General features: G+C 51.4%; 1 protein-coding gene across 1 annotated transcript; it reads left to right on the forward strand.

The window, feature by feature from the left end:
- The first annotated feature begins 552 nt into the window (after positions 1–552).
- On the forward strand, positions 553–1,758 carry LOC121835204. Its single transcript, XM_042289181.1, has one exon. The coding sequence runs from the start codon at positions 553–555 to the stop codon at positions 1,756–1,758; it is 1,206 nt and encodes a 401-aa protein (XP_042145115.1).
- Positions 1,759–25,714: the final 23,956 nt, after the last annotated feature.

A 25,714-nucleotide genomic window follows, 5' to 3' on the forward strand; every position in this document is an offset into this window, starting at 1 on the left:
AACCGTCTGAACCATCACTTAGAGGAGGTTTCCTTCTTCTTCCATCCTCACCAGACTGGCTTCCGTCCGAACCTGAGCACACAAGACAGCATCTACCTTCTGAGAAGACTCCTTAGTACCAAACGGGGACGCAGGCGGACCGTGCCTAGCATCCTTGTTGCGGTGGATCTAAAGAAAGCTTTCGACTCGGTCACCCACGAAGCAGTCATACGAGACCTAAAGGAGGCGTACCCGGGCAAGCGGATGCTGAATATTATTAAGAGCTTCCTCTGCAACCGAACCTTCGAAGTCCGCTCCGGGCGCGATGAACCGAAGCAGTTCTCAAGTTGCGTTGGAGTGCCACAGGGGGCCATCCTGTCCCCACTCCTTTTCAACGTAGTCATGACCGGAGTTGCCCGCAAGCTTGAACTCATCCATGGCGTACGGTTCACGCTGTACGCCGACGACATTACCATTTGGACAGAAGCAGACGATCACGAGGACACCGAATCGGCAGTCGCAGCACTCCAGGCGGCGCTGGCGGCGCTGCACGACTACTTGAAAGATACAGGAATGGAGATATCTGTGCAGAAGACGCAATACATTCTCCTGGGAGGCTCTAGGGCGGAACAAGCCAAGGTTGCTCTCACCATTGGAGGCGCGTCCCTGAAGCGATCAGACACAGGCTGGGTACGCATCCTTGGTATACCCATCTCCGAGCGTGGTGGTGCAGCCGAATGGTTAAAGCAATTGACGCCCACTTGGAAAAAGATAGTGCACATCATTAAACGAATTTCAACTAAATTTGGAGGCGCCACCTCCGAAATCGCGCGCACCCTCGTGTACGCAGTCCTTGTGTCTCGGGCCACGTACGGAGCTGTGTGCTTCCAACTGACAAAGACCCAAGTCGAAAAACTGGAGACCCTCTACCGAGCCGCCCTTCGGGTGATCACCGGCTTGCCTCGCCACACCCGAGTGGAAGAACTATACCGCTACGGAAGACTTCCACCCCTACGGTTCATTATACAAGATTGCCGCGAGGGAACCCAGGACCGCCGTCTCCTCACTCTTCAGGGGCAGCGCCTCCTTCTCTCAGACGACCCCACCATGGCTGCCATTTTAGACGAGGTTCCACCGCACGTGCCGCCGTGGATGGACTTCCCCGTCACGAACGGCAGACCACTCAGCCGGAAGACCAACGCCCAACGCTATGGGCCGCAGCGCGCCACTGTAGCCCGCGCACTCAACGAGCCCTCAACGGACCCCACAGAGATGCGGCTTTTTACGGACGCATCCTGGAATCCGAACACTCAGATCGCTGCCGTTGTGGCGAGAACCGAAGACGGCTATCATCGCCTACAAAATTACCACCTAAACGAGACACCCTCCACCACCGAAATGGAGCTCCGGGCGCTTCAAGTCGGTGTAAATTGGATTCTCACAGACCACCGAATTGTGAACGAGCAAACCAAGACGGTCACGATCTGCACTGACAGTTCCACAGCTATCCACGCCTTAATCGGTCCTCCCAGAGTCGGAACCACGGAGTACGCCATAAAAAGCGGCTGCAACATAATAAAAGCACAAAAAGACGTCGCAGTGAAAATCCAGTGGGTGCCTGGGCACTCCGGTCAAGCGGACAACGAGGCCGCGCACGACCTGGCGAGCGAGGCTTGCACTTCTCGCCGCTCGCAGGGAGTGCCGATCTACCGTCCATCGCTTGACCACAGCCCGGAGGAAGATGACGACGACGGAAGCAAATTCGGAAAAACCGGTTGAAAGATCATGTACCACCCCTCGAGAATCCATTGCCTAAAGGTCTACCTCGGGGGGCCCAAGTGCTTGTTGTTAAAGCGCGAACGGGCTTCGCTATCACAGAAGACATGGTGGCAAGGTGGCGGTACAACCAACTGTGCAATCAAGAAGGCGATCCCTCACCACCTCCAATCACACGTTGCAGCAGCTGCTCCGCAGATCAAGCACCGACCATCAGACATCTCATCTGGGAATGTGACGGACTAAAAGACACCAGAGAGGAGCACCGACCACCAGGTGTGACCTCCTACGAGGGGTGGGTTACTCCGGTACAGGACCAAAAAACGACCTTGCTCGCACTGTGGAGCTTCGCTTGTGAAGCCTCCATAGTGCGCCGCACCTAACTCGTAACACCCCTTTAGCCCCTTCCCAAACAGGCCAAGTGCCACCCTTTTTCGGAATAAATTTGTTACTACTACTACTGTCTACAGATGCGAAGCGGTTAGGGAGGGATCATATTACAGGTGACAGAGATACTGATGCACGTTAGGGAAACGCGCATGCTGTTATTTAGAAGTTGCGGAAACCTCAAATTGCGAAGCTTTGTGGTGAGCGAGCGCGTTTTAGGCACCGGCCACGTCACTGTTTGTGGCAGAATATTTTTTAGGATGAAGACATCGTGTTTGCCTTTGCCTGGCCATTAGTGCTCTAAAAAGAGAGCCGCGAACGGTGACTGCCAAGCTTCGGAAGAGCAGCGTTCACAGTATTGGTGTCTTCACGTCACAACCTCAAAACTCGCTGCTCACCGTCTCGGTTTTAGTGTATTGTGTTGTGTTTTTAATACGAGCGACTAGTTAAGACAGGACGGAAAAACCAACTGCTCCATCGCGTGCTCCGTTCGTATTCCCACTTCTTCGTCCTCGTCCACTAGCAGCCAGGATCAGCTTGTAGACACAACACAATCCCCTTTCGAAGCAGAGTTCAACAGGGGGAGAACCTGTCTGGAGGTTTCTTATTCCTTGTGGACTTTCGTGGAGCTGGAAGCGGCAGCTGTGTATCTGCTCCAGCTTCTGGATTTGCGTAGTCCACTTGTACTTCGTGTCTTGCTGGAATGCGTGTCCGAGACAACCTCGGCGAATTCCAGCATCCTCCTCCTGACGTGACGAAGGTGCTTGGCCCCACCGCTTCATGAATTCTTTCAGGGGGGCCAAACGATGGGGTTCCCTTCGGTCGGTATGTAGGGATCTTTACCCGTACATAATCTCCTACTCCCGCTGTAAATGGTTTGGCTCTCCGCCTACCATCTGTGTATTGCTTGCTGTGCTTCTGGTAATTAGCAATGCGTTGGCGGAGTTGCTGCATCTCGATGTGAACGGGCTTGTCAAAACTTGGGAAGCCCACGATGTCCATACGGGTCCGCATTTTACGTCTGTGTATGAGCTCAGCGGGGGAGAGCTTCGTCGCTGCATGTGGTGTGCTTCGGTAGACACCCAGAAACTCCTCAAGGCCTGTACGAACGTTGCCTTGTTCCTGCAGGATAGTTTGTACGTACTGCTTAAGCACTCGGTTGAAGCGCTCAACCTGACCATTTGCTTGTGGATGGTATATCGCAGACCGATGCTTCGGAGTGGGTGTCTCCCATCGTGGTGGCCCGCAAAAAAAAAATGGGGAGATCCGGCTCTGTGTGGACCTACGCAAGCCGAACACTGCAATAGTCTTGGATTCCCACCCTCTACCGTGCCCCGACGAACTTTTTTATCAGCTTTCCGGTGCCCACGTCTTCAGCAAGCTAGACCTGTCGTCGGCGTATTACCATGCAGTTGGACCTGGCAGAGGAAAGCAGAGACTTAACGGCATTTGGCATAGTGAACCTGAAGGTCTTTTCAGGTTCACCAGAATATGTATCGGGCTGGCCTCCGCCGCCCCTGCCTTTCAAAAAATGATAGACTGCATACTCCGAGGTACTCTAGGTACCATCGTCTACCTGGATGATGTACTTATTTTCGGACACACAAGAGAAGAGCATGATGCCCGCCTGAGGCAGGTTCTTTCACGCCTTCAAGAGGCAGGCTTGAAACTAAACCAGCAGAAATGTCTTTTTGCAGTCCAGCCGCTTCAATTCCTAGGACATGAGCTGACACCGCAGGGAATCAAGCCATGCCAAGATAATATTGAGGCTATCATGCAGGCTTCACCCTCCACAGACGCAACATCACTACGATCGTTACTCGGCCTGCTCACATATTAGGGAGTTTTCGTAGACCGCGCTGCCCCCTCCGCTAAGCGTTCCGCAACGAAGAAGTTGCTACTGCGCCTGCGCGCCGATAGCCTCGACTGTGGAGTTCCCGCTATTGTAGCGGGTTGCGGAGGGCCTTGCGGGACGCCGAAAACGATCTACGAAAGCTCCCTATTACCTCAAGTTCGTACCGAACTTTGCGGCCATCGTGGAGCCTCTGCACGCGCTCCTGCGGAAGGATGTCCCCTTCCAATGGAAAAAGGCACAAAAGGAGGCATTCGCTGCTGACAAGGATCTCATACGGAACTGCGTTCCACTAACTGTTTTCGACGTGGCGCTGCCCACCGTCGTCACAACGGATGCATCTAATTACGGATTAGGCGCGGTTCTACAGCAAGTACATCCGGAAGGAATTCGAACGGTGTCGTTCGCATCGCGAACACTTTCAAGCGCCGAACAGAACTGCTCCATCTCGTGCTCCGTTTGTATTCCCTCTTCTTCGTCCTCGTCCACTGCAATCAAACTGCTCTCTGGTTATTGATAGAAAGTTTGTTACCGCAGGCTACTGTGCGGTGTAGCATTACAACCGCAAGCTCGCGCTGCGGCTTTGAAGCACAATTTTCTGTGCGCACCAGGAGCGTTGCGTGCTCATCGCTTTAAAAAAAATGCTTTAGTCCTTACACCCCTTGTCACATATAAGACACTCCAAAACTTTAGTTCGCCGTGCAGCCCACTGACGTCAAACTGACGGCCCCAACTTTTACGAGAGGCTGGATGACAGCGCAATATAAGATATTAAACAGTTAAAGTACGCATCAAAGAGTACATAAAACAAAACACCGAGGTTTTGCAGTAGGGCCAAAAAAAAAAAACGATTACTTTTTTTTCTTTTTTTTTTTTTTACAGTCATTTACACTTATTTAAGTTATTTTAATAAGTTGCACAACTCGGCTATCAAGCCGCTCGTGAAAGTTGGTAGCGCCGGTTGAACGTCAGTGCGCTGTACGTTCAACTGAAGTTTAGGGGTGTCATACGCTATGCAGAAACTGACTATTAACATAATCAGCGTGTTTAGGGGTTTTATTTATTGCTCTATCAAAAATAAATATTTTAATTACCGTACATTTTTTATACCGTGTTATTTGCAACATTGCGGTCCCACTGGTCTAAACTGCGTGTTCTAAGCTCTAACACGAACGGCTGGCTAACACAGACGCTCTTAAAATGCTTCGTGCATTTATTTATTTGCTTTGTAATTACCCGAAAGCCAGTACGGGTATTCTGTCTTTTTAAAGTGCTTGGAATAAATGGTCATGTTCCTTGTAACGGCCTTAAAACGCGAATCCATTCCCGATTTGTATTGCTCGACATACGATGCGCGACGAGTTTTCTCCTACTTATGGCAAAGAATAGACTTTCCGTAGACCGCACTATAGAGTTCTTCATTACTAGCGGGAGCGTTTTCCGTCACGTTGAGCACAGATTGAGCTGGCGGCCATGCACAAGACCAGAAATCCGCAGCGTATGCGATACACGAAAGGTCCCTAATGAAATTAGACATCCCGGTCCTTCGTGCAAAGCTGTTGCAAGGCGGAGCACAATAATTCCTTTTCTAACGCGCTCACTTTTGTTGTTAAAACGGCTTCACGCATCAAGGCCGACAGTCCCTGCCACCGTTGCCGCGCCGCCGCCACTGCTGCCGTCCCGACTCCCCGCTCCTCTGGTTCTTCTTTCGTCCGCGGGAGAGCGAGCGGCGCGCTGGAGTTGCGAATAGCAATAGATAAACGCTGGCGGCTATGTCCCCTTATATTGGGCGGTAGCTTGCGCCACCTAGCTTAGAAATCTTTTTGCACTTTTCAAATTCCGCGACGTCGAATGTTTGTATTCTGTAAAACTGTATAGCCGGTATAACCTATTATTTCGTGCACAATTTCACACGTCCCTCTATCTCTACTACCAATCTTGTAATTCCGTATTTGTGGCTGCTTTGTGGCGGCGTCGACCACCAAATGTAGGGGACTATCGGCGTCGATGGGCGCAACCACAACTGTTTTGTTCCTTGGAGCTTGCGTTTGGGTCACCGATAACGATATTGCATGTTTCAAAACATTTTATTAGTCTCCACGTTTCGAAACAAAAGCGACAAGACCCACCGCGAGCACGTTTCACATCAATCACTCCTTACGCCGCATTTCGTCCCCGATGATCGACGACCGTATTTTATTTCTTCGGCTGTTCTTCCTTAAAATCGCATTGACGTCTATCGTAAAAAAAACCGATGGGGTCTCACCATTTCGAGAAGCAGCTCAGCGGTAAATTCAAATCTCTGTATGCCCGTTGTTCAAGAGCCGTAAACATCACACAATGTGCCCTGTCGTCTCGCTGGCCTCCCTCCTTCCCGAAACGAGCTTTGTTGGCTTCGTCGTTAGGGCACAGTACGGTCCATTCCCCCCTGCCGCGGCCGTGCCCATGGTCACCCAACTTTTGAGAATCCGACAGATTCAGCGAAAGTTTCCTATTTTGTGATTGGCCGTCCCTCGATGGGGCGGGGCGTCGGCGTTCCCGGTCTCCCGCCGGTGCCGGGGACGTTGAACATCCAAGGCATATAAAACATCCTCATTAGGCCCATTTCGGGTCCGGCGGCCCGATTTCGGTCGGAAACCGGTCCCAACACCCTCTCCCCCGGCGGAAAGGACGGCCGGCGCTTTCGGCGGGGCGGGGGAAAAAACTGCGGTGCGATTGAAACCTGACGCTGCACCGGAGCCGCTTGATAGCGCCTCTCATTAGGGAGTTTTAGTAGACCGTGTTTCCCCCTCCGCTAAGCCCCTCGCTACCCGGAACTCTACAGCCAAGGCCATCAGCGCGCAGCCGCAGTGGCGGTTTTGTCGTAGCGGAGGGCTAGCGGAGGGGAAAACACGGTCTACTAAAACTCCCTATTTTGTGCGCATAGGCTCACGCTACGTATATCCTGTATCCTGGCATAGCCGAGCTAAGCCACCACAATTTTTTTTATCAGGATCATATCAAGTCACGTGATAGTTCAGGCGCTTCGCGATATCAGTCGTCATGGCGATAACGAATACACGACACACAGCTCGGGGAGTTTTCTGTTTGGTGTGTGATCAGGCGCAACGCCGTTCCTCAAACACACACACACACACACACACACACACAAAATTAAATTTGTTCCAGGGACATTTAGGCAGCGCGAATGAGGTGGCCCATGTACGATAAACAGGTGGTATAAACCCGAGGGCTCTTTAACGTGCATCATAAAATATTTACACGAATGCACGCTGTTAGCACACCTGTGCTCACCTCCGTATATATAGACCTCTTAGATTGGGACGGATCCACACGACATCTCTTCTGGCTTAACCTACTCAGCTTAATGTTGAACAGTCCTGCCATAAATAAATATTTGCAACTGCTGATGTGCTGGCCTCAAAATAGTCCTATTGTTTTTTGTTTTTTTTTGTTTTTTTTTTGCTGGAATCACATCGTGAGGTTAATGATGAAAGACCGGTTTGGGGCGAAAGCACATAAAGTATACATTATATATTTACATATAAAACAACAGTATTTGTGAACAAGAGCAAACCAACTATTTTATACCTAAAAAAATTAAATGGAGATTATAAAAGCTGCATATATTTTTTTTTCTTCAGAGGATCATGGAAAAGTGGTTCTCCCTAACATGCCTCTCGTATTCAGTGAGAAGTGGTAGCTTCTTTTCATGACAGAGGTACTTGATGCTGTTCATACATAGCTTTACTAAATAAGTGCACGACATTTTTATCCGTACAAACATATATTCTTAAAGGAATTAGTGCAGAAAACCTATGGATTGTATCAATTTAGTGGGATTAAAAGCAGCAGCCTTTTAACTGCAGTAAAACATTTTCTCCTGCCTACTTCTTCGTAGTGATTGCGGTGGGACCACCGCTATGATTTGTGGAACCCGACTATCGAAGGACGACGCCTAAAGAACAACTTTGGTTCGAAAGCGCAAACTGCGCAGGCAGCATGACGTTTCGCTTGCTCATTGTTCCTGCGCAGACAACGTTTCCGAGCCAAGCTTTTTTCTTTACGTTTCATCATTCGCTGGTCGCGCTCTGTAGATTGCAGTGATTGACCCACTAAATGTTTTAAAGGAAATCAGACCTGCGGGTATGTTTTAGAGCGTAAAGCAGAACGAGAAATATAATGCTTAGAGAAACCTATAAAATTATAATTGATCTGAAAGCGTCGCGAATGAGTGACTTTCTTGTTTTAGGAAGTCCGGACACTCACGCCACTAATCCATCTCCAGGAAAATATATTTGACATCCTTTTGGATGGTGTCCTGACAGTGAGCGGCATCAGAACAACATTGGTAGCTGTGTGCACATTGCTGGCAGTGTACTATATTTTCGCGCCAAATACCCGGCGGGTATAGGGAACACTATGAAGTTCATTGCTCATTTTAATGCGAAAGCATTAACTGTCTCATGGAGCGAGCTGACGTCATCAGTTTGAAGCGCGAAAACGGCTCCTGGTTTCCGCGATCCCAATAGGAGTGATTCGAAGTTCGGTTCCATTGGCTGGCGCGCGTCGACGGGGCTCCCATTGGCCGCTGCGCCATGGCCTCCGAGATACGAAGCGCGTGCGCGCTAGTACGCAGCAGACGACGAAGGGAGCGGACGAGCAGACGACAAAGGGAGCGGACGAGCGGCTTGCATGCTTTCGCATTTAAAACCCATGAGAAATGCTTTGGTGTACCTCGAGCTTTTTGTTGTTGTCTCGGAGAGAACATTGCTGTTCCACTTAAGAGGTTTGAAAACTTTTGAACTATTTGACTATTAAAGAGAAGCTGTCTTGTTAGCCTGATACCCATCTGGTCTCAAGTACAACTGTTACAAATTTTGTTAGTCTTTTTTTTACTGCGAACAAAAGAATCAATTTTCGGGACCCTGATAAAGTATATGAAGGGAAATGATATTTACTTTTCTGCCTGTCACCTAGTTAATTACGTACGGGAATGCAGTGCCTTGACACTGACCGGACTGATGTTTGTCAACCTGTGGAAAAGGCCCAGTACTATCGATTAATGAACAATCTACAAGACATTTTGTTTGGTAGAAAAATATTCACTTTATTGAGCAAGATATAGAATGTACGCGATTTACTAAAAAATAACTAGGAATGTAAAAAAAAAACGATTTGTCATAAAAATGGGTTACAAATACAAATATAGTTTACTAAAATTAACGTATAGATAATCTAAAGAACTCTAACAGAATTCATTGAAATAACCAAGAAGGTTTCCGAATAAAACCTGAAATAGGGTTCGGGTTCATAAAGAAGAACCGAAGAAGGATTCATAAAGAGCCTCGAAATAAGGTTCATTAAGGGCACGATGAAGGGTTCTGGAAAGAACCCGAATAGGGTTCATTAAGAAGAACCAAAAAAGGATACGAAAAGAACCCTTAAATAGGGTTCATTAAGGGCTTTAGAAAGGATTCTGGAAAGAACCCGAAAAAGGGTTGATTAGAGAAGGACCAAAAAACGTTCATAGAAGAACACCTAAATAGGGTTCGTTAAAAAAGTACCAAGAAGCGTTCTGAAAAGTACCCAAACTAGGGCTCATTAAGAAGAACCAATAAACGACCTGAAAAGAAGTCCGAAATAGGGTTCATTCGGAAGAACCCCTTTATGTGGGCTCTTTTCTGCACCTTAAGGGTTCCGCCCATCGGACGAGCGAAAGAACCCTAAAAGGTGTTGGCACGTTTTTTTTTAGGGTGTACTGGTTTGAAGAGTGCTTTGGGAGTATGGCTGGCCGACTGACTGGCTGGCTGGCTGACTGGCTGGCTGGCTGGTTGCCTGGCGGGCTGGTGGGCTGGCTGCCTGGCGGCCCTGGCGGGCCTGGCGGACCTGGAGGGCCTGGCGGGCCTGGCGGGCTTGGCGGGCCTGGGCCTGGGCCTGGCGGGACTTGCGGACTTGGGCCTGGCGAGCCTGGCGGGCTTGGTGGGCCTGGGCCTGGCGGGCCTGGCGGGCTTGGCGGGCCTGGGCCTGGCGGGCCTGGGTCTGGGCCTGACGGGACTGGCGGGCCTTGGCCTGGCGGGCCTGGCGGGACTGGCGGTCCTGGGCCTGGCGGGCCTGCCGGGCCTGGCGGTCCTGGGCCTGGCGGGCCTGCCGGGCCTGGCGGTCCTGGAGGGCCTTGCTGGCCTGGCGGGCCTGGTCGCCGGGCTGTCCGGGCGGGCCGGGCGGGCCAGGCAGGCCTGGTGGGCCTGGCGGGCCTGGAGGGCCTGGCGGGCCCGGCAGGCCTGGCGGGCCTGGCAGGCCTCCTGGGCCTGGCGGGCCAGGCGAGCCTGGTGGGCCTGGCAGGCCTGGCGGGCCTGGCAGGCCTCCTGGGCCTGGCGGGCCTGGCGAGCCTGGCGGGCCTGGCAAGCCTGGCGGGCCTGGCAGGCCTAACGGTCCGGGCGGGCCTGGCAGGCCTGGCGGGCCTGGCAGGCCTGGCGGGCCTGGCAGGCCTGGAGGGCCTGGAGGGCCTGGCGGGCCTGGTGGGCCTGGCGGACCTGGCGGACCTGGCGGACCTGGCGAGCCTGGCGGACCTGGCGAGCCTGGCGGGCCTGGCGAGCCTGGCGGACCTGGCAAGCCTAGCGGGCCTGGCGAGCCTGGCGGACCTGGCGAGCCTGGCGGACCTGGCGAGCCTGGCGAGCCTGGCGAGTCTGGCAGGCCTGGCGGGCCTGGCGGGCTGGCGGGCCCGATAGCTGGCTTTATAGTTTTCGAGGAACAAGCAACCTGCAATGCAAAATATAGAGGGACTATTTTTAAGGGTGATGGGCTTAGGGTCAACTTGTAGGACTATATGTGTTACGATTTCACTACATCCAAAAATTTACTCTCGGCAAGCATTTTGTATAACTATATTGATTTTTGTTGACTTGACGAGAGCAGTAAGTGTATATTGTAAAATAACGAAGTAATGTCGAAGTGTTTCATGCCTGTTTATATATACGGGCCGCTAAGATCACCTTTTCTTTCTATGACGTGTACTTGAATCTCGTGTGTCTGAGGTATTTCCGGCCATCGAGGAATTTGCCAAGTCTGCTGCTTTCTCGATCACCAGCAGAAAAAAACAGAACAGAAGAAGAAACTTGTCTCTCTTCAAGGTTGCTCCACCTTACCTCAAACAGCTAGTAACGGGTTTTCAAAAACCTTCCTTCGAAGGTCTTTTCTCCCACCGAGTTCCTTGTGTTGGCGAAAGAAAGGAAATTCAATCTTACAACTGTGTATCCTTCCTTGGCTTTGAGTGCAGCTTTCGCATGCCCACAGCAACTCATGCGTGCTGTGGTCATGCGTGGTGTCAGAAGGATCACGGCCAAAGATCAAGAACCGCTACCAGCACTGATTTCCGAGGCACCCAAGGAAGCGATCCTGCGCTGGAAGAAATGGCAACCACCACAGCGGGCACATCGTTCGTGATACAGCCGCCAGAGTCATTTTGTTTCTCGTCTCCGAACGAATGGCCGATATAGAAGAACGCTTCCAACGCTTCCACACTGCTTCGGGACTCATCACAATGCCTGAAGAACACCCAATCGACGCTCTACTTTTCATTATGGGGGACCAAGTCGAGGACATCTTCAGCACGTCAGCTAACCGAAGCAGAAGCCAAGAAGTTCGATACTATCATGGGCCACTTCGACGCGTATTTCATACCTCGAAGAAACGTCATCTTTGAGCGAGCTCGATTCAACTCCCGGGTCCAACAAGAAGGCGAGTCCATCGAAGAGTTTGCCACGTCATTGCACGACTTGTCCAAGTACTGCGCCTAGGGTCCAATGCAAGACCAGTTCGTACGAAATCGGCTAGTCGTTGGCATCCGTGACAAAAAGCTCTCCGCAAAACTCCAGCTCGACGCCGACTTAACACTTCGAAAGGCCCTAGAGTCAGCGAGGCAAGTTGAAAACGTCCGTCAGCAGCAAGTCAAGCTGAACCAAGACATCAAAGCCGGTAGCAGCGTCAACAAGCTTGACACAAGGAGAACTTCAACTAGCCGTTTCTCTGGGTCTAGCGCCAAATCACCAGGCAGACTAGAACACAAAAAGTCTGGTTCGTTCAAGACGAACAGCCAGGAATGTCCTTGGTGTGGACGAGCACGCCATCCCAGAAAGTCCTGTCCAGCTCGGCACGAGACTTGTAAGAGTTGCCTTAAGAAAGGTCATTTCTTGGGAGTCTGCCTTTCCAAGAAAGTCCGCTTCGTTGGACCACCCCAAGACCATGGTGACGAGGTTGGCTTTATTGGAGGAGTGGCACATCCTCAAGCTGACAAGTGGGAAGTGACGGTGGCACTTCAAGAGGAAACCGTGAAGTTTAAATTGGACACGGGCCGGACGGAACCCTTCTGGCGCTAGACCCAGAGCCGGACGGAACCCTTTCATCTCGCCCTCCATCTTCCGGAAGCACTCCCTACGACCGCGCCTGGTAGCACCACCTCGTCAGCTTCACGGGCCGGACGGAACCCCTTTGGCAACACAGGGGACAGCTCGCCTCAACATCACGTACAGAGACCACACTTCAGTGCAAGACGTTTACATCTTGGAAGACCTCCGTACGCCATTACTAGGAAAGCCTGCTATACAAGCTTTGCAATTGGTATCGGTGGTCAACGAGATCAGCCTAAGCTCTCATATTCTTGACGGATCTAAAGTCGACGCAAGAAGAGTTCCCCGCGCTCTTCGAAGGGCTCGGCAAGCTCCCGGAAGCACACCACGTGCAACTCCAAGACGGCGCCAAACCATTCGCACTAGGTTCTCCACGGCGAGTGCCGATCCCGCTCTACGAAAAGATGAAAGAAGAGCTTCAAAGAATGGAGAGGATGGGAGTAATATCACCGGTCGAAGAGCCAACTCTTTGGTGTGCACCGTTGGTAGTTGTTCCAAAGCCAAGAGGTGCAGTGAGAATATGCGTTGATTTCACAGAACTCAATCGCTACGTACTCAGAGAATGGCACCCTATACCGTCAGTTGAACACACCTTAGGACTCCTTCAGAATGCAAGGTACTTCTCAAAACTCGATGCAAACTCCGGTTTTTGGCAAATTCCACTAAGCGAAGACAGCAAGCAGCTCACGACTTTCATTTCGCCGTTTGGACGGTTTTGCTTCAACCGGCTCCCTTTCGGAATTTTTTCAGCTCCGGAGCACTTCCAGAAACAGCTCTCGAGCATCCTACAGGGAGCAAGTGGTGTAATATGCCATATGGATGACATTCTCATCTGGGGCTCCACTCCCGCAGGGCATAACACCAGACTCCGCACCGTTTTGCAGCAACTCTGCAACGCAGGTCTGACGCTCAACGAGGAGAAATGCTGCTTCAACGTCCACGAATTAATAATAATAATATGTTTTATTTTCCGTCAAAAGTGTATGACGGAGGGAGACCGAGGAAAAAAGCTGCATGATGCAGCTTGACAAGTCCTCGGCCCCCCATCCTTACATTTGGCAGCAGTGGCACAGAAAACAAAACAAAAAAAGACAAAAATTCATGTAAAAGAATGTTCACAGAAAAACAATACATACACGCAAAGCATAGTTCAAATCGACAAAGTAAGGTAATACATTTATGTTAGTATTGTCCAAAAGGTAAATATACATTTGCTACACGCTCATATTAGAAGAAAAGAATGCTCGAAGGTCTTTAAATGACATGGTAAGAGGGTGGATGTTTTCGGTGTGGAGAAGGTTAAGTAGTCTAGGTAGTGTACATGATGTCATTTGCTCGCCGTATGTTGTTTTGTATTTTTGTAACATCCAGTACTCCGTGTTACGGGTGGGATATGCGGTCACTCTTGGTGTTAAGGACACAAGTTCCAGAAATTTATGAGCATTTCTTTCTACGTGTGATTTATAGGTTATACATAGTCGATATTGATAGAGACACATTACAGGCATCAGACTCAGGCTTTTAAAAAGAGGCGCACTAGGATGGTCACATGGAACATTACAAATGTTTCTTAAAAACGTTTTTTGAAGGACAAGTATTTTATTTAAATTAGCATTTGTTGTATTTCCCCAGACTAGATGGCAATAGTTCACATGGGAAAGAAATAATGAATTATAAGCTAGTAATTTTACATGTTTTGGCAAAATATGGCGGTGACGGTATATCGCGCCAACCGCGCGTGACAGCTTTACCAATACATAATTCACATGCTCGTCCCATCTCATTCGATCTGTGAAAATGTGAAAACATTCCTGGGCCACAAAATCAACGAGCATGGCATCCGTCCAGACGATACCAAGGTTAAAGCCGTCAAGACCTTGGACCCGCCTAACTCTAAGCCAGAGCTGCAGAGGGTGCTGGGAATGGCAACGTACCGTCTTTCAACCACTCAGCTCTATGCTTAGCACTAAGCAAGAGCTTGTTTGGGGATCCGCTCAACAAGACGCGTTTGACAAGTGGAAGGCGATTTTATCGTTAGATCCAGTCCTTGGAGTCTACGACCCTAGAATAGAGACTGTATAGTGACGGCCGATGCGTCTTCTTACGGAGTCGGCGCCGTATGGAGACAAAAGCAAGAGGGAAACAAATATAAAGTCATCGCGTACGCTTCCAGACTGCTGAGCGACACCGAAAAAAGGTACGCTCAAATCGAAAAAGAGGGTCTAGCGCTCGTCTGGGCTTGTGAGAAGTTCAGCGATTATCTAGTCGACAAGTTCTTCAACCTCGAGACCGACCACAAGCCTCTGGTGCCACTTTTCTCAAGCAAGGCTCTAGACGACCTCACGCCGAGACTGCAGCGTTTGCGCATGCGTATGATGAGGTTCAACTACAACATCACATACGTACCAGGAAAAGAACTTCTCGCCGCAGACACGCTATCAAGGGCAGCTCTCAAAAACACTTTCCCTCTAGACCTAGAGAGAGACGTTGGCACTTTTGTCCAACACATCAGGTCCACATTGTCATTCAACGACAGATGTCTTCAGTGAATTATTGACCACCAAAAAACAGACCTAGTCTGCCAAGCCTTGAGGAAATACTCTCAACGCATGCCCACAGCAAGAGTGGCCGCTGCCTAAAGCAGCCTAGGCGGTACTCTCCTTAAAGGGACCATGAAGGCAATTTAATTTTTTTTTCAAAAAAGGTGTTTCCGCAAGCATTGGGGTCTTGGCATGTCACACAATTTTTCCTAGAAGGATGTGACTCTTATTTCTGTACCTGCAAATAAATTTGCGAAACCGAAACAAACATTCAGATTTCTTCCCTTTTTCGCCTCTGGAAAGAGAAGTGACGTCAGGGAGCACTGTCGGCATCGGTAGGATTTAGTGCACACTCAGTGTGGTTCCCGTGGTTCGCTCTAGTGCACGGAGGTCTGTGAAGAAAAGCTGAAAGAAATGGACGACAACGCCGCGCTCGCAAACGAGTTTGATCTCCCGTTCAGCGACCTCACGCCGACTGAACGGGAGATGCTGCTAAGGACGCAGAACTCTGGATTGGCGACCGATGCAGCAATGCTGCGCATTGCTGCGTCGGTCGGCAGTTTACGCAAACTAACGTCGCCCGATCGACCGCACGTCTTTAGCCAACCTTTCGCGCAACCTACTGTTGCACATAAACGCGGCATGATTGGTGAGACACCAGTTCGCAAAGCGAACACGAGACGACGCACGAAACCAAAGCCAAAAGTCCGCCGCCCCCGGCGCTCGAACCTCTTTTTCTTTTTTTTTTTGTCCATGGTCGCTCGATGCTTGTTACGCGCTCGAGTTAGCAGTGCGGGATGCGTTCAACCAGTGACAAACGGAGGGATCGCTTCAGATTACGCTTTTATACACGGTATGAATCCTATTAATTCCCAACTACAACTTCAAAATATGATCCAACGTTCAAATAAACTTTTTTCATCACATCTCACCACCGAAATCGAAACCAAGAGCGCGCCTATCATCGGAACCAATCGCCAAACGAGGAGCCCGTTGTCGTCACGCATCGGCGCACTTTAGTTCACCTTTCTGCCGCCGCCTCGGTGGGGTCTCAGGCATCGTTCCCCGCGCTATTATTACCGCGCCTGTTTGCTCGATTGGTGCGGCACCCAAACTTCTGTTCGGGCTAGAACTTGGTCAACAGTACCTGAGACGTGACTGACATCCATTTCAATCGTCGAATAAAACTTCGAAACTGCCTTCATGGTCCCTTTAAGGGGAATTCACACGAGGGAGACATCCCGGGGATTTCTCTCCGGCACGCTCATCCCACGACGAAAACGTCAGGCTTGCGATGTGCAAAAGCTTCGCGTTTTCATCTCATGATGCGCGCGTGCCGGGGAGAAATCCCAGGGATTTCCTCCCGTCACGCGCATCCCGCGACGAAAACGTCAGGCTTTGCGATGTGCAAAAGCTTCGCGTTTCCGTCTCGTGATGCGCGCGTGCCGGGGAGAAATCCCCGGGATTTCTCCCTCGTGTGAATACCCCTTTAAGAAAGGGAGATGTGGTATAAAAGGGCCTGCCACCTACTGAGCAGCACGCCTACCTGCTGGTGGTAGACGACGGGATTAAAGATTCTTATACATGGCACTCTGGCCTGCGGTAGCATCTCGTTCTTTCTCCGCCAACCTAGCAAAGAGGGCTTACAGAAACTAGACTCTGACGTCCGCCAGGAAGCCCGCTTAAAAGCCATTGGTGTACTGTCAAAGATAAACCCAAGGAGGCATCTGAACTAAAACGCCGAAGAAAAATCTGCCATCAGAAAGCCAAAGGAAGATAACAACATCGTGATCCTCCCTGCTAACAAAGGAAATACCACCGTGCTGTTGGATCGTGCAGACTACGAAAAGAAGGTGCTCGAACTCCTGAGCACGAATGCCTACAAGACACTACTGAAAGACCCAACATCAGAAGTTCAAGCAGTCCTAATAAAGACACTTTTTTTCTATCTTCGGTAAATATTCAGAATCTCGGGCCCTCTATCTGAACCTCATCTGCCGAAATGGCTCAACACCTACGTTCTACGGCATACCGAAAATTCACAAGCCAGGAATCTCTCTTCGTCCAATAGTCGACTTCACGACGTCACCGCTGCGGGCTTTGTCTAACCATCTCCATCATCTGCTTCTTCCACTCAAGGGAAAGACCAGCAGGCATGTTGAAAATACTGCCCGCTTCATTGAACTAGCTTCAAACTTACGAGTGAACGACGACGAGAGTCTTCTTTCCTTTGATGTAGTGTCCCTACTTACAAGTATCCCCATTCAGCTCGCAGTGTCCGTCATTAGAACGGCACTTCTGTCAGGTACGACTCTCCCTGAAAGAATCGCCGCCTTCTACAGGGGGATACAAGGAGACGCCAGGCTCTTTAAATCGACCGGAAAATTCGGTTTCTTAGCTACGACTTAGTGCAGCGTTGCCCACAGATGGTAAATTTTTTTTTTTTTTTGCAAAATTTGCAAAGAGCGAATTAACTTGAAGAAAGAGTAAAGAAAGAAAAAGGCTTAGCTCCTTTGGAAACGCAGCGACGCCACCGGTCTGCAAACAACACGGTGCCGTTTCGCACGGGAGACAAGAGATGGCGCAAGCGGTCGCGACGCCAACTGCCGCCAACGAACGAGCAGACGACGCCGAGAGCCGGCGTATTTAGCAGACGAGGAACTGCAGTTCCTTGTTGTTACCGCGCCTGTTTTTGTTTCTGCGACTGTCGCCTCCTTCGGAACGCGCTCCGCTTTTGAGTCGAAAAGATTGTCTGCTAAAGACGCTGGCTCTCGGCGCCGTATGCTCGTTCGTTGGCGGCGTTCGTTGCGCCATCTCTTGTGTACCGTGCGAAACGGCGCCGTGTTGTTTGAAGACCGGTGGCGTCGCTGCGTTTCCATAGGAGCTAAGTCTTTTTCTGTTTTTACTTTTTCCTCAGGTAAGTTCGCTCGTTGCAAATTTTACAAAAAAAAAAAAAAAAATGCACCATCTGTGGGCAACGCAGAACAAAGTCGTAGCGTGATACGTTAAGAAACCGAATTTTCCGGTCGATTTAAAGAGCCTGGCGTCTCCTTGTATCACCCTCTAGAACTGTGCCCGACGAGCACCTACTTCTCTTTCGCTGGTAGTTTTTTCAAGCAAAGTAGTGGTACCGCCATGGCAGCTGCTGTGTCCGGCACAGTAGCTAACCTCACAATAGAATGCATCGAGAAAAACACATTAAAGGGATGCTGAATCGAAATCTGGATTCCACAAAACACGCGGCAAAAGCGTGCAACGGGATGCTACAAACACCAAAACATCACTCATATAGTGAAATCTCGACCAGATGACCGTATTTTTCAAGAAAAGGAGGCGCATTTGACAGAAATGTTCACGTCATGTTTCTCCGAGAAGGAGAGGGAACGGCCTCGCGTCTTCTCCTCCTCGCCGCCTTGAGGGAGTGAAGCGAAAATAGGAGGAAACTAGGTATCTTCACGGTCACGCGCCTCGTCGGCTTGGTTCAATCTCGACCTCTTTTTTCAAAAATACGGCCGTCCATTCGAGATATCGCCTTACGATGTTGTAGGGATTGTAGCGTCCCCCCTACATCTCCTGCATTGTTATTTCTTAAATTCAAATTTCGGTTCAACATCCCTTTAAGCACGTCCTTTCCGACACGCACTATGTTTCTTCGCTATTGGGTACATCGATACTTTAGACCCATATGTTGTAAAAAAAAAAAAAAAAACTTTGGTCCAAAAACACGCTTTTCGTTCAAGGCACGTCAAATTATGAGGCACTAGAGACAAGCAGCCTTTTGCGTTAAGTCCTCAATTCGGACTCTTATTGTCCGCGTTCCGCCCATTGAAAAGCATGCAGGAAGGACCTCAGCACGCACCTGGTATATATCGCTGCGCCACGGCGTTCTTCCGCAACATAAAGTCCGTCTGCTTTCATCGCCGTCACCATGGCAACGAACGCTGAGTTAATGGAAGCACTCACGGTACCGCCGCGTGAAGCCAGAATCAGCTGTCGTCATTTTACGAATGCCGTCTGCTAGCCAAAGCCGAACGCGGTGTCTCAGATCGGCCGCGTTCGCCGGCGCGCCGCTGGCAAAGAGGACAAAGCTGAAACACGCCGACGGCGATTGAGCAAGCAAGAGCTTAGCGGGGTTGACGACTGCAACCGAGGCATTTATTGGGATCAAAGGCGCGAAATAAGCAAGATAAATATTTGTTTGAATCATAACGCGAGATTTCCTATAGTTGGGGACCGCATACCTCAGCTGGTTCTTTCCTGTGACTTTTTACGGCGACACGGGTGCCGCATTCAGAAAGCAGTTCCGTTTGCAAAATATGGGGGCCCCAAAAAGGGCTGTTTAGACCGCTACCAGGACCTAACTAACGTAACGAGCACTTGACAAGCGGTTGGCGCATAAGTCGTCTTTATGCACGCAAGCGGGCGACGGGCTCAGCGCAGTGCATCACTCGAAGTCACCGGGGCCGTCAGAATATTCGTCCTCCGCACTAGGGAAAGTCCCTGTCTGCGTCGAAGTTGTAGATTTCGGCGGCCGCGGCGACGAACGACTGAAACCTATCAGTGTTTTCGCGCGCCTTCTCTCTCCTCCAAAACATGAACTTTGCAAGGTGACCAGTGAAATGGTGGCTCTCTCGCCGTCCAGCTGGGAGAACGTTTTTGACGTGGGCCTGCAGGGGCCCTCCACCGTATTCGTGTGCGCACCAGTGTTCGGGTCGACAAAGTGCAGCTTGTGGTTGACGGTGAGGTGCGTGAAGCGAGCGTCATCTGCAAGTTTGCGATAGCCAGCCTACAGGCAGTTCTTGTTCCAGGGCGGGCCCACTCAAATATTAGCCCTTGCAGTGTTTTAGCGTCACGAGTCTCAACGGGTACAAGAAAGCAGCTCCCGCTGCCACACTCCACACTGCCGAGAACCCACTGGCCAGGCCTTAGATACTCGCGATGCTACTTTCGCCGCCCGAACATACTCTCGTCTAGTTCTAAAGTCCCACCTTCACCGCCAATTATATCTGTATGCGTAAAGACGGCATTTATCACAACCTTCAGACAAAGGCTCGTCCAATCAGTTATTGTCTTACTTGCGACATCAGTCTCCCACTGAATGACGGCGCACGGTAGGCTGGCACCAGAAGTAGATGATTTTCATGAGTTGGGGAAGCGTCATGTGCGATCCCTCGAAAAAGGAACCGCTGCGTACGGAGGCCTAGCCCCGGCACTGAACCTTGACCGGCTTCCTCTTGGGCACCTCACGAGTCATTCACACACTGCACTTCCATGAGTAGCCATCCGCAGATCTAGCGCGGACTTGCAGCGTCATCGCAGCTTCGCACTCTGGGCACGCACGAAAACCCAGGAGCAGGGCCCACGCCCTGAAGCAAATTAATTGCTTCAAGAGGGTCTTTCATGGCGTCATGAAGACGGCACAGGTTAAACGCCATGGCACTGCGATGCTCGCCTCTGGAAGAATAAAGGCCTGTTCACACTAGGGTGTTCACACATGAAGCGGAGCGCTACAAGCAGAGCGCTGACCTCGCGCTAAGCGCGTGCTGATGGGAGCCGGTTCTCACATTCAGCGAAGCGCTGATGTAGCGCTGCTCACGTGGCGTCAGCTACTTATCATCTGCCATGAGCAAGAGTTTTGACGGTACGATACAAAGTTGATGAAAGCTCCCGTCAGCACGCGCTTAGCGAGGAAAGGAGGAAAACTTTATTCAAAAGCTCAGGTCCGAGCCGTCTTAATCGTCCGTACTGGAGGAGGAACCGTCTTCTACGACTCGGTTTAGGGTTCTTCGTTGCGGAGGGTCTAGGATCTCCCGCACATGAAGAAGTAGGAGAGGCCAGAGCTCGTTTTGTAGGTCAGGAGGAGGAGCGGTCCAATATACCCAGGAGTAGGGGAGGTGGGCAGGGAAGTTCAGAGGAGTTGGGCGAGTGGGAGAGCTCGTGGCTCTTGGACAGAGCCAGTATGTGTGTTCGTTTGATGGGTATCCCCCGCACACCTGACACGAAGGCTGTCCGGGGCGGCCCTGTATGTAGTGATTGTATTGATCGCAAGGTAGGGAGTTAGTCTGTGCTTGGCGAATGAGGCTGGCGTCTGCTCTGTTGAAGATGGTGGAGGGTGATGAGAGGGTGCACCGCTGGTGCCGAAGCAGCCGGAGATGTTCTCTTCGTTCCTTGTGATTAGAGGCGCGAGCTTCTCGGGGGTTGTATGGTTCCGGCCAAGGCTTCGGAGGGCCCGGAGGATTGCTTGCGCGGGCCAGAGCGTGTGCACGCTCATTCTCCGGAATGCCTTGATGGCCCGGAACCCATTCGAGACGAACGTAGAGTTCAGGGTGAGTGGCCATGTAGTCCTGAAGGGTAGTGCGGGTGTGATCTGGCAGGCCTTGACATTCAAATGCTCGCAGCGCCGACTGGCTATCGGATCTGATTGTGATAGTCGAGGTCGAGTGGTCATGAAGGGTGATGGCTTCCTCGATCGCTTGGATCTCCGCCGCAGTTGGGGAAGGGACGCCGCAGTGTAGGCGGGTGGATGTGGAGTGGGGGCCGATGACTGCAGTGATGATCCGATCTGGTTGGATATGAGCGTCTGTGTAGTATGTGTCGTGAGATAGCGTCGGGAGGTAGTGAGCATAGTTTTGACGGCGCGTCTTGTTCCTATCTGGATCCATGTTTCGTGGAATGGGGCGTACTTCTATTCGTGGCACGCCGTCCCATGGCGGTGGGGGCGGAGGGATGGGGGGCAGGTGCTCCGTAGGATGGCCAAGGCTTTGAAGGATTGCCCGTCCCTGTCTGGAGGTTGAGAGACGGTGTAACTGGGCCTGGTGATGGGCCGCTGTTTTCTCTTCAAGTGTGTTGAAAAGTGCAGTGTCCGCTATTTTGGTATTGGCGGCATATACGGGAACTCCCAGGGCAGTACGGGTGAACTTGCGGAGGGAAGCCTCGATTTTGTTTGTCTGGGTGGTAGTGAGGGTTTGATATGGATACGCATACATGAGACGAGTGTACACGAGTGCCTCGATCACTTTGCGAAGTTCGTGCTCCCGTAAGCCGTGGCGTTGTCGTGTGATACGCCGGAGCATATGGAGAATTTGCTCTAGTTGTTTTAGAATGGTTCTTACCCATATCGTGCTTCGTCCGTCTTGTTGGAAGATGAATCCAAGAATTTTGATGTGGGTGCGACGGGGTATAGGGTTATTATCGATACGCAGTTGGATGAGGTTGCGGTATGCATCTCCTTTTTTGGTGTCATCGTTGGAGACCACAACATAAGCGGATTTATCATGGGAGCAGGTGAGGCCTACGCTGCGGGCGTGGCTTTGGATGATGTCGAGTCCTGTCTGGATAGTTTCCTCTTGTTCTGCTGGGCTGCCAGTTGAGGACCATATGGTTACATCGTCAGCATAAATGGCATGTTGGAGGCCAGGGACTTTTGAGAGTTTGTGTGGAAGATCCTTCATGACGAGGTTGAACAGTGTAGGTGATAAGACAGAGCCTTGTGGTGTTCCCTTGGTGAGAGGGTGAGGATCAGATGGGTTACCGTCCGGGCCTATGATTCTAATTGTTCGATCCGTAAGGAAGTTCTTAATGTAATTAAAAAGTCTTGCACCGGGGCGAGTGTCTGCGAGGTTGTGTAGAATTGCCGAGTGGTCTACCCCATCAAAGGCCTTTTTAATGTCCACTCCGGCGATTGTACGGAGTTGTGCTGTGCTTTTGTACGCGTATATATCTTCACGGATGCGGCGGGCGATGTCCTGAGTGCAAACATGGGAGCGGAATCCGACCATGGTGGGAGAAAGGTGGTTGTGAGCGTCGAGGTGCCACTCCAGCCGAGTAAGCGCCATCTTCTCCAATAGTTTTCCCAAACAGGAGGTCATGGAGATGGGGCGGAGGTTATTGATGGTGGTTGGGGGTTTACCAGGTTTCGGGATGACTAGGACGTTGGCAGTTTTCCACGACGCAGGGATGTTTCCAGAGCGCCATACCTCATTAAGAATTTCTAGGAGTTCAAGTAGCTTTATGTTAGGAAGATTTCGGAGGATTCCGTACGTGATTTTGTCAGGTCCAGGAGACGTGGTACGCGTAAAAGAACCAAGGGCTGTAAAGAGCTCCTCGAACGTGAAGTCCGAATTGATACCCTCTGCCTCAGGCTCGGGTGGTGATTGAGGATAGTAAAGGTTCTGAATGCTTTGTAGAGAGTGCGGATAGAAAACTTCTCTGATTTGGTTGGTGAGTTCCGATGACGACGCGTCTAATGCCAGTTGCAGTTTCTGTAAAGTGTTACGGGGTCGGTTCTGGCCGAGCAGAGTGCGCATGATCTGCCACACTCTAGGAGTGTGGAGGTGATCATTCATATTATCGCATGTCTTGAGCCATGTGTCCGTGGCTAGTTGGTCTGCATACTCCTGAGCTTCGTAGGTAAGGCATGCGATCTTCTCTTGGAGGGTGGTGCTGGATTTGTTCTTCTTCCAAGCCTTAACGACTCTGCGGCGTTTGCTCCAAATGTTGAGGAGGTGGGTGTCAATATAAGGGTGCTCTTCAGTGCGCTTAACATGGCGCGTGTATTTCGCCACGGTGTTCATGATGTTGGCGCACCATGCTGTTGGATCAGGGTTAGACGCGGGAAGGTCTTCAATCGCCTTTCTGGCTTTCGGCCAGTCTACAATTTGCGATATGGGGCTTCGTGAGTGCCGTTGCCGGGTGCCGTGCTTGGGAGTTAGGGTGATCTGTATGATATGGTGGTCACTACCTAGGTTCTCGTCAGTGTTATCCCAACTTGCACTCATGTCGCTGCGTATCCATGTAAGGTCTGGGGTTGTATCGTTTTCTCGGGCTGTGCCCTGGCGTGTCGGAGTGGACGTATCGTTCAGGAGAGTAAGGTGGTGAAGGCCTGCGAAAGCGTCCAGTTTCCTGCCGAGTGCGGAGGTCCTGTCGTATCCCCAATTGGGGTGCGGACAGTTGAAGTCTCCCAGGAGGAGGAGAGTCGATGGTGCCTTGGCTGCTACAACAGGGGTCTGGAGAGGTGGGAGGGGGGAGTCGTGACCACGTGGGGTCCAGTAGGCATTGATGATGGAGACCTTTTGTCCGTGGTAAGTGGAGTGGGTGATTACGTGCTCCTTGGTGGGGGAGTTGAGGGGCCCGGAATCATCCTGGATGGTTGGAATTTGTTTGCGCACGTATGTGACCGTCATCGCTTGGGGGGGAGGGGGTGTTTGGTGTCCTTTGTGTCTAGGGACGATGCTGGGTTGTATAAAACTGTCGTAGCCGGGAAGGGGAAAGTTGCCGTAGGTCTCTTGGAGGGCAATGATATATGGCTGCGTCCCTGCGTGAAGCATATACTGCAGGAGGGTGTTCTTTTTGCGTTTGAGGCTGCGACAGTTCCATTGCCATATGACGAGGGAAGTTTGGGTTGGTGTAGGGTGATGAAGGGCGTCAGGCATTTTGGGCCTCCGGGGTTTCTTCCATGGCGTTTATTTGGTGGTGGGCAGCACGTTTCCGGGGGTGCTCCTCTAGGGTGGTGAGGTATTGTTCGAGTTTGTCAATGCGGTCGGCTAGTCGTTGGACGGCTTGCATAATGGGGGCAAGGGCTTGTTGGATCATTTCGATGATGTCGCATTGGGAGGGGGGAGACGGAGTTGGTCGTAGGAGGGTTTGGGAATAAGTTGGGCGAAATGTGGGGCTACGGGCTTGAGGAGGGAGAGAGGCAGAAGCTGCGTGGTTCCCTTGTGGTGCCAGTGGGGTTGGGGTTGATGTCTTCGAGGGTCGCGACGTTCGGTCGGCCTTGGGAGTGTTGGAGTCCTTCTGCTTGTCCGGCTTTGGTGTTCGGTCCCGGTGTCGTGCGGTGTCGTGCGGTGGTTCGGTCTTGGTGTCGTGCGGTGGGCGACTCAGGCTGCGACTTTGGCTCCGCGGTGCCTGGAGGATGTCAAAGCGGTTTGTGGTAGGCAGGGCTGGCCAGCTCTGCAAATCCTGTGATGGCGGGGCGACCGCTCGAAAGCGGTGTCTTTTGTGAATGCGTTGCCACTTCTCAGCATCCTCGTCCGCCTTCGCCCTAGCCGGGCACGCAGAGGAGGACGGCGGGTGTTCCCCGTTGCAGTTGAAGCAGTGCGGGTCGCAGTCATGTGGTGTGTTCAAGGGGTCATGGTTATAGGGGAAGACCTTGCTGCAGATGGGACATCTTGTGAAGGAGGTCTTGTTGGGGCACACGTCGGCGCGGTGGCCAATGCCGTGGCACAACGTACATTGTTTACTTCTCGCTCGTTGAGGATAGATCGGGTAGGCTCCACAGCGAATGAATGCGTAACGGGGAAGGCGCGGCCCTTCAACGGTGAGGAGAATGGTGTTCGTGCGGCCGAGGCGGCGGATTCCGAGGAGTTTGGCGTTCTCAACACGAACGTGCTGCGAGAGGTATTCGTCAGTGATTTCGGCGGTGATACCATGTATTACCCCACGGGCATTCAGAGGATCGTTTGCTACGTAGGAGTTGGTTTCATGTGACTCGGCGTCGATGGTGACGTTCGTGAGTTGCAGAAGTTTCTGGTGGGCCGTCGGGCGAAACGTATCAATAGCCAAGAGATTTTGCGGTGCGCGGAGCCTAATGTAGGTGTCTTCTTGTTCGAGTTTAGTCAGTCTCGCTCCGTCCAGAATGGCGGCGCAGAGGGACGTGAAGCGAAGGGTGGTGATGTTTACGTGGTTTGCGAGTTTCATTATAATTGTTGTGCTTCTGGGTTGCTTGGGCGCGGGTGAGGTAAATTGGCATGAGAGAGGTGCCCCTCCAGCGGGCTGGA

Source organism: Ixodes scapularis, unplaced genomic scaffold (assembly GCF_016920785.2).
Source record: "Ixodes scapularis isolate PalLabHiFi unplaced genomic scaffold, ASM1692078v2 PGA_scaffold12__126_contigs__length_90152505, whole genome shotgun sequence".
NCBI classification, from domain to species: Eukaryota; Metazoa; Arthropoda; class Arachnida; order Ixodida; family Ixodidae; genus Ixodes; species Ixodes scapularis.

Bases quoted from the DNA above. Each gene is read 5' to 3' on its own strand.
- LOC121835204 (XM_042289181.1), top strand. From the start codon at position 553: ATGGAGATATCTGTGCAGAAGACGCAATACATTCTCCTGGGAGGCTCT.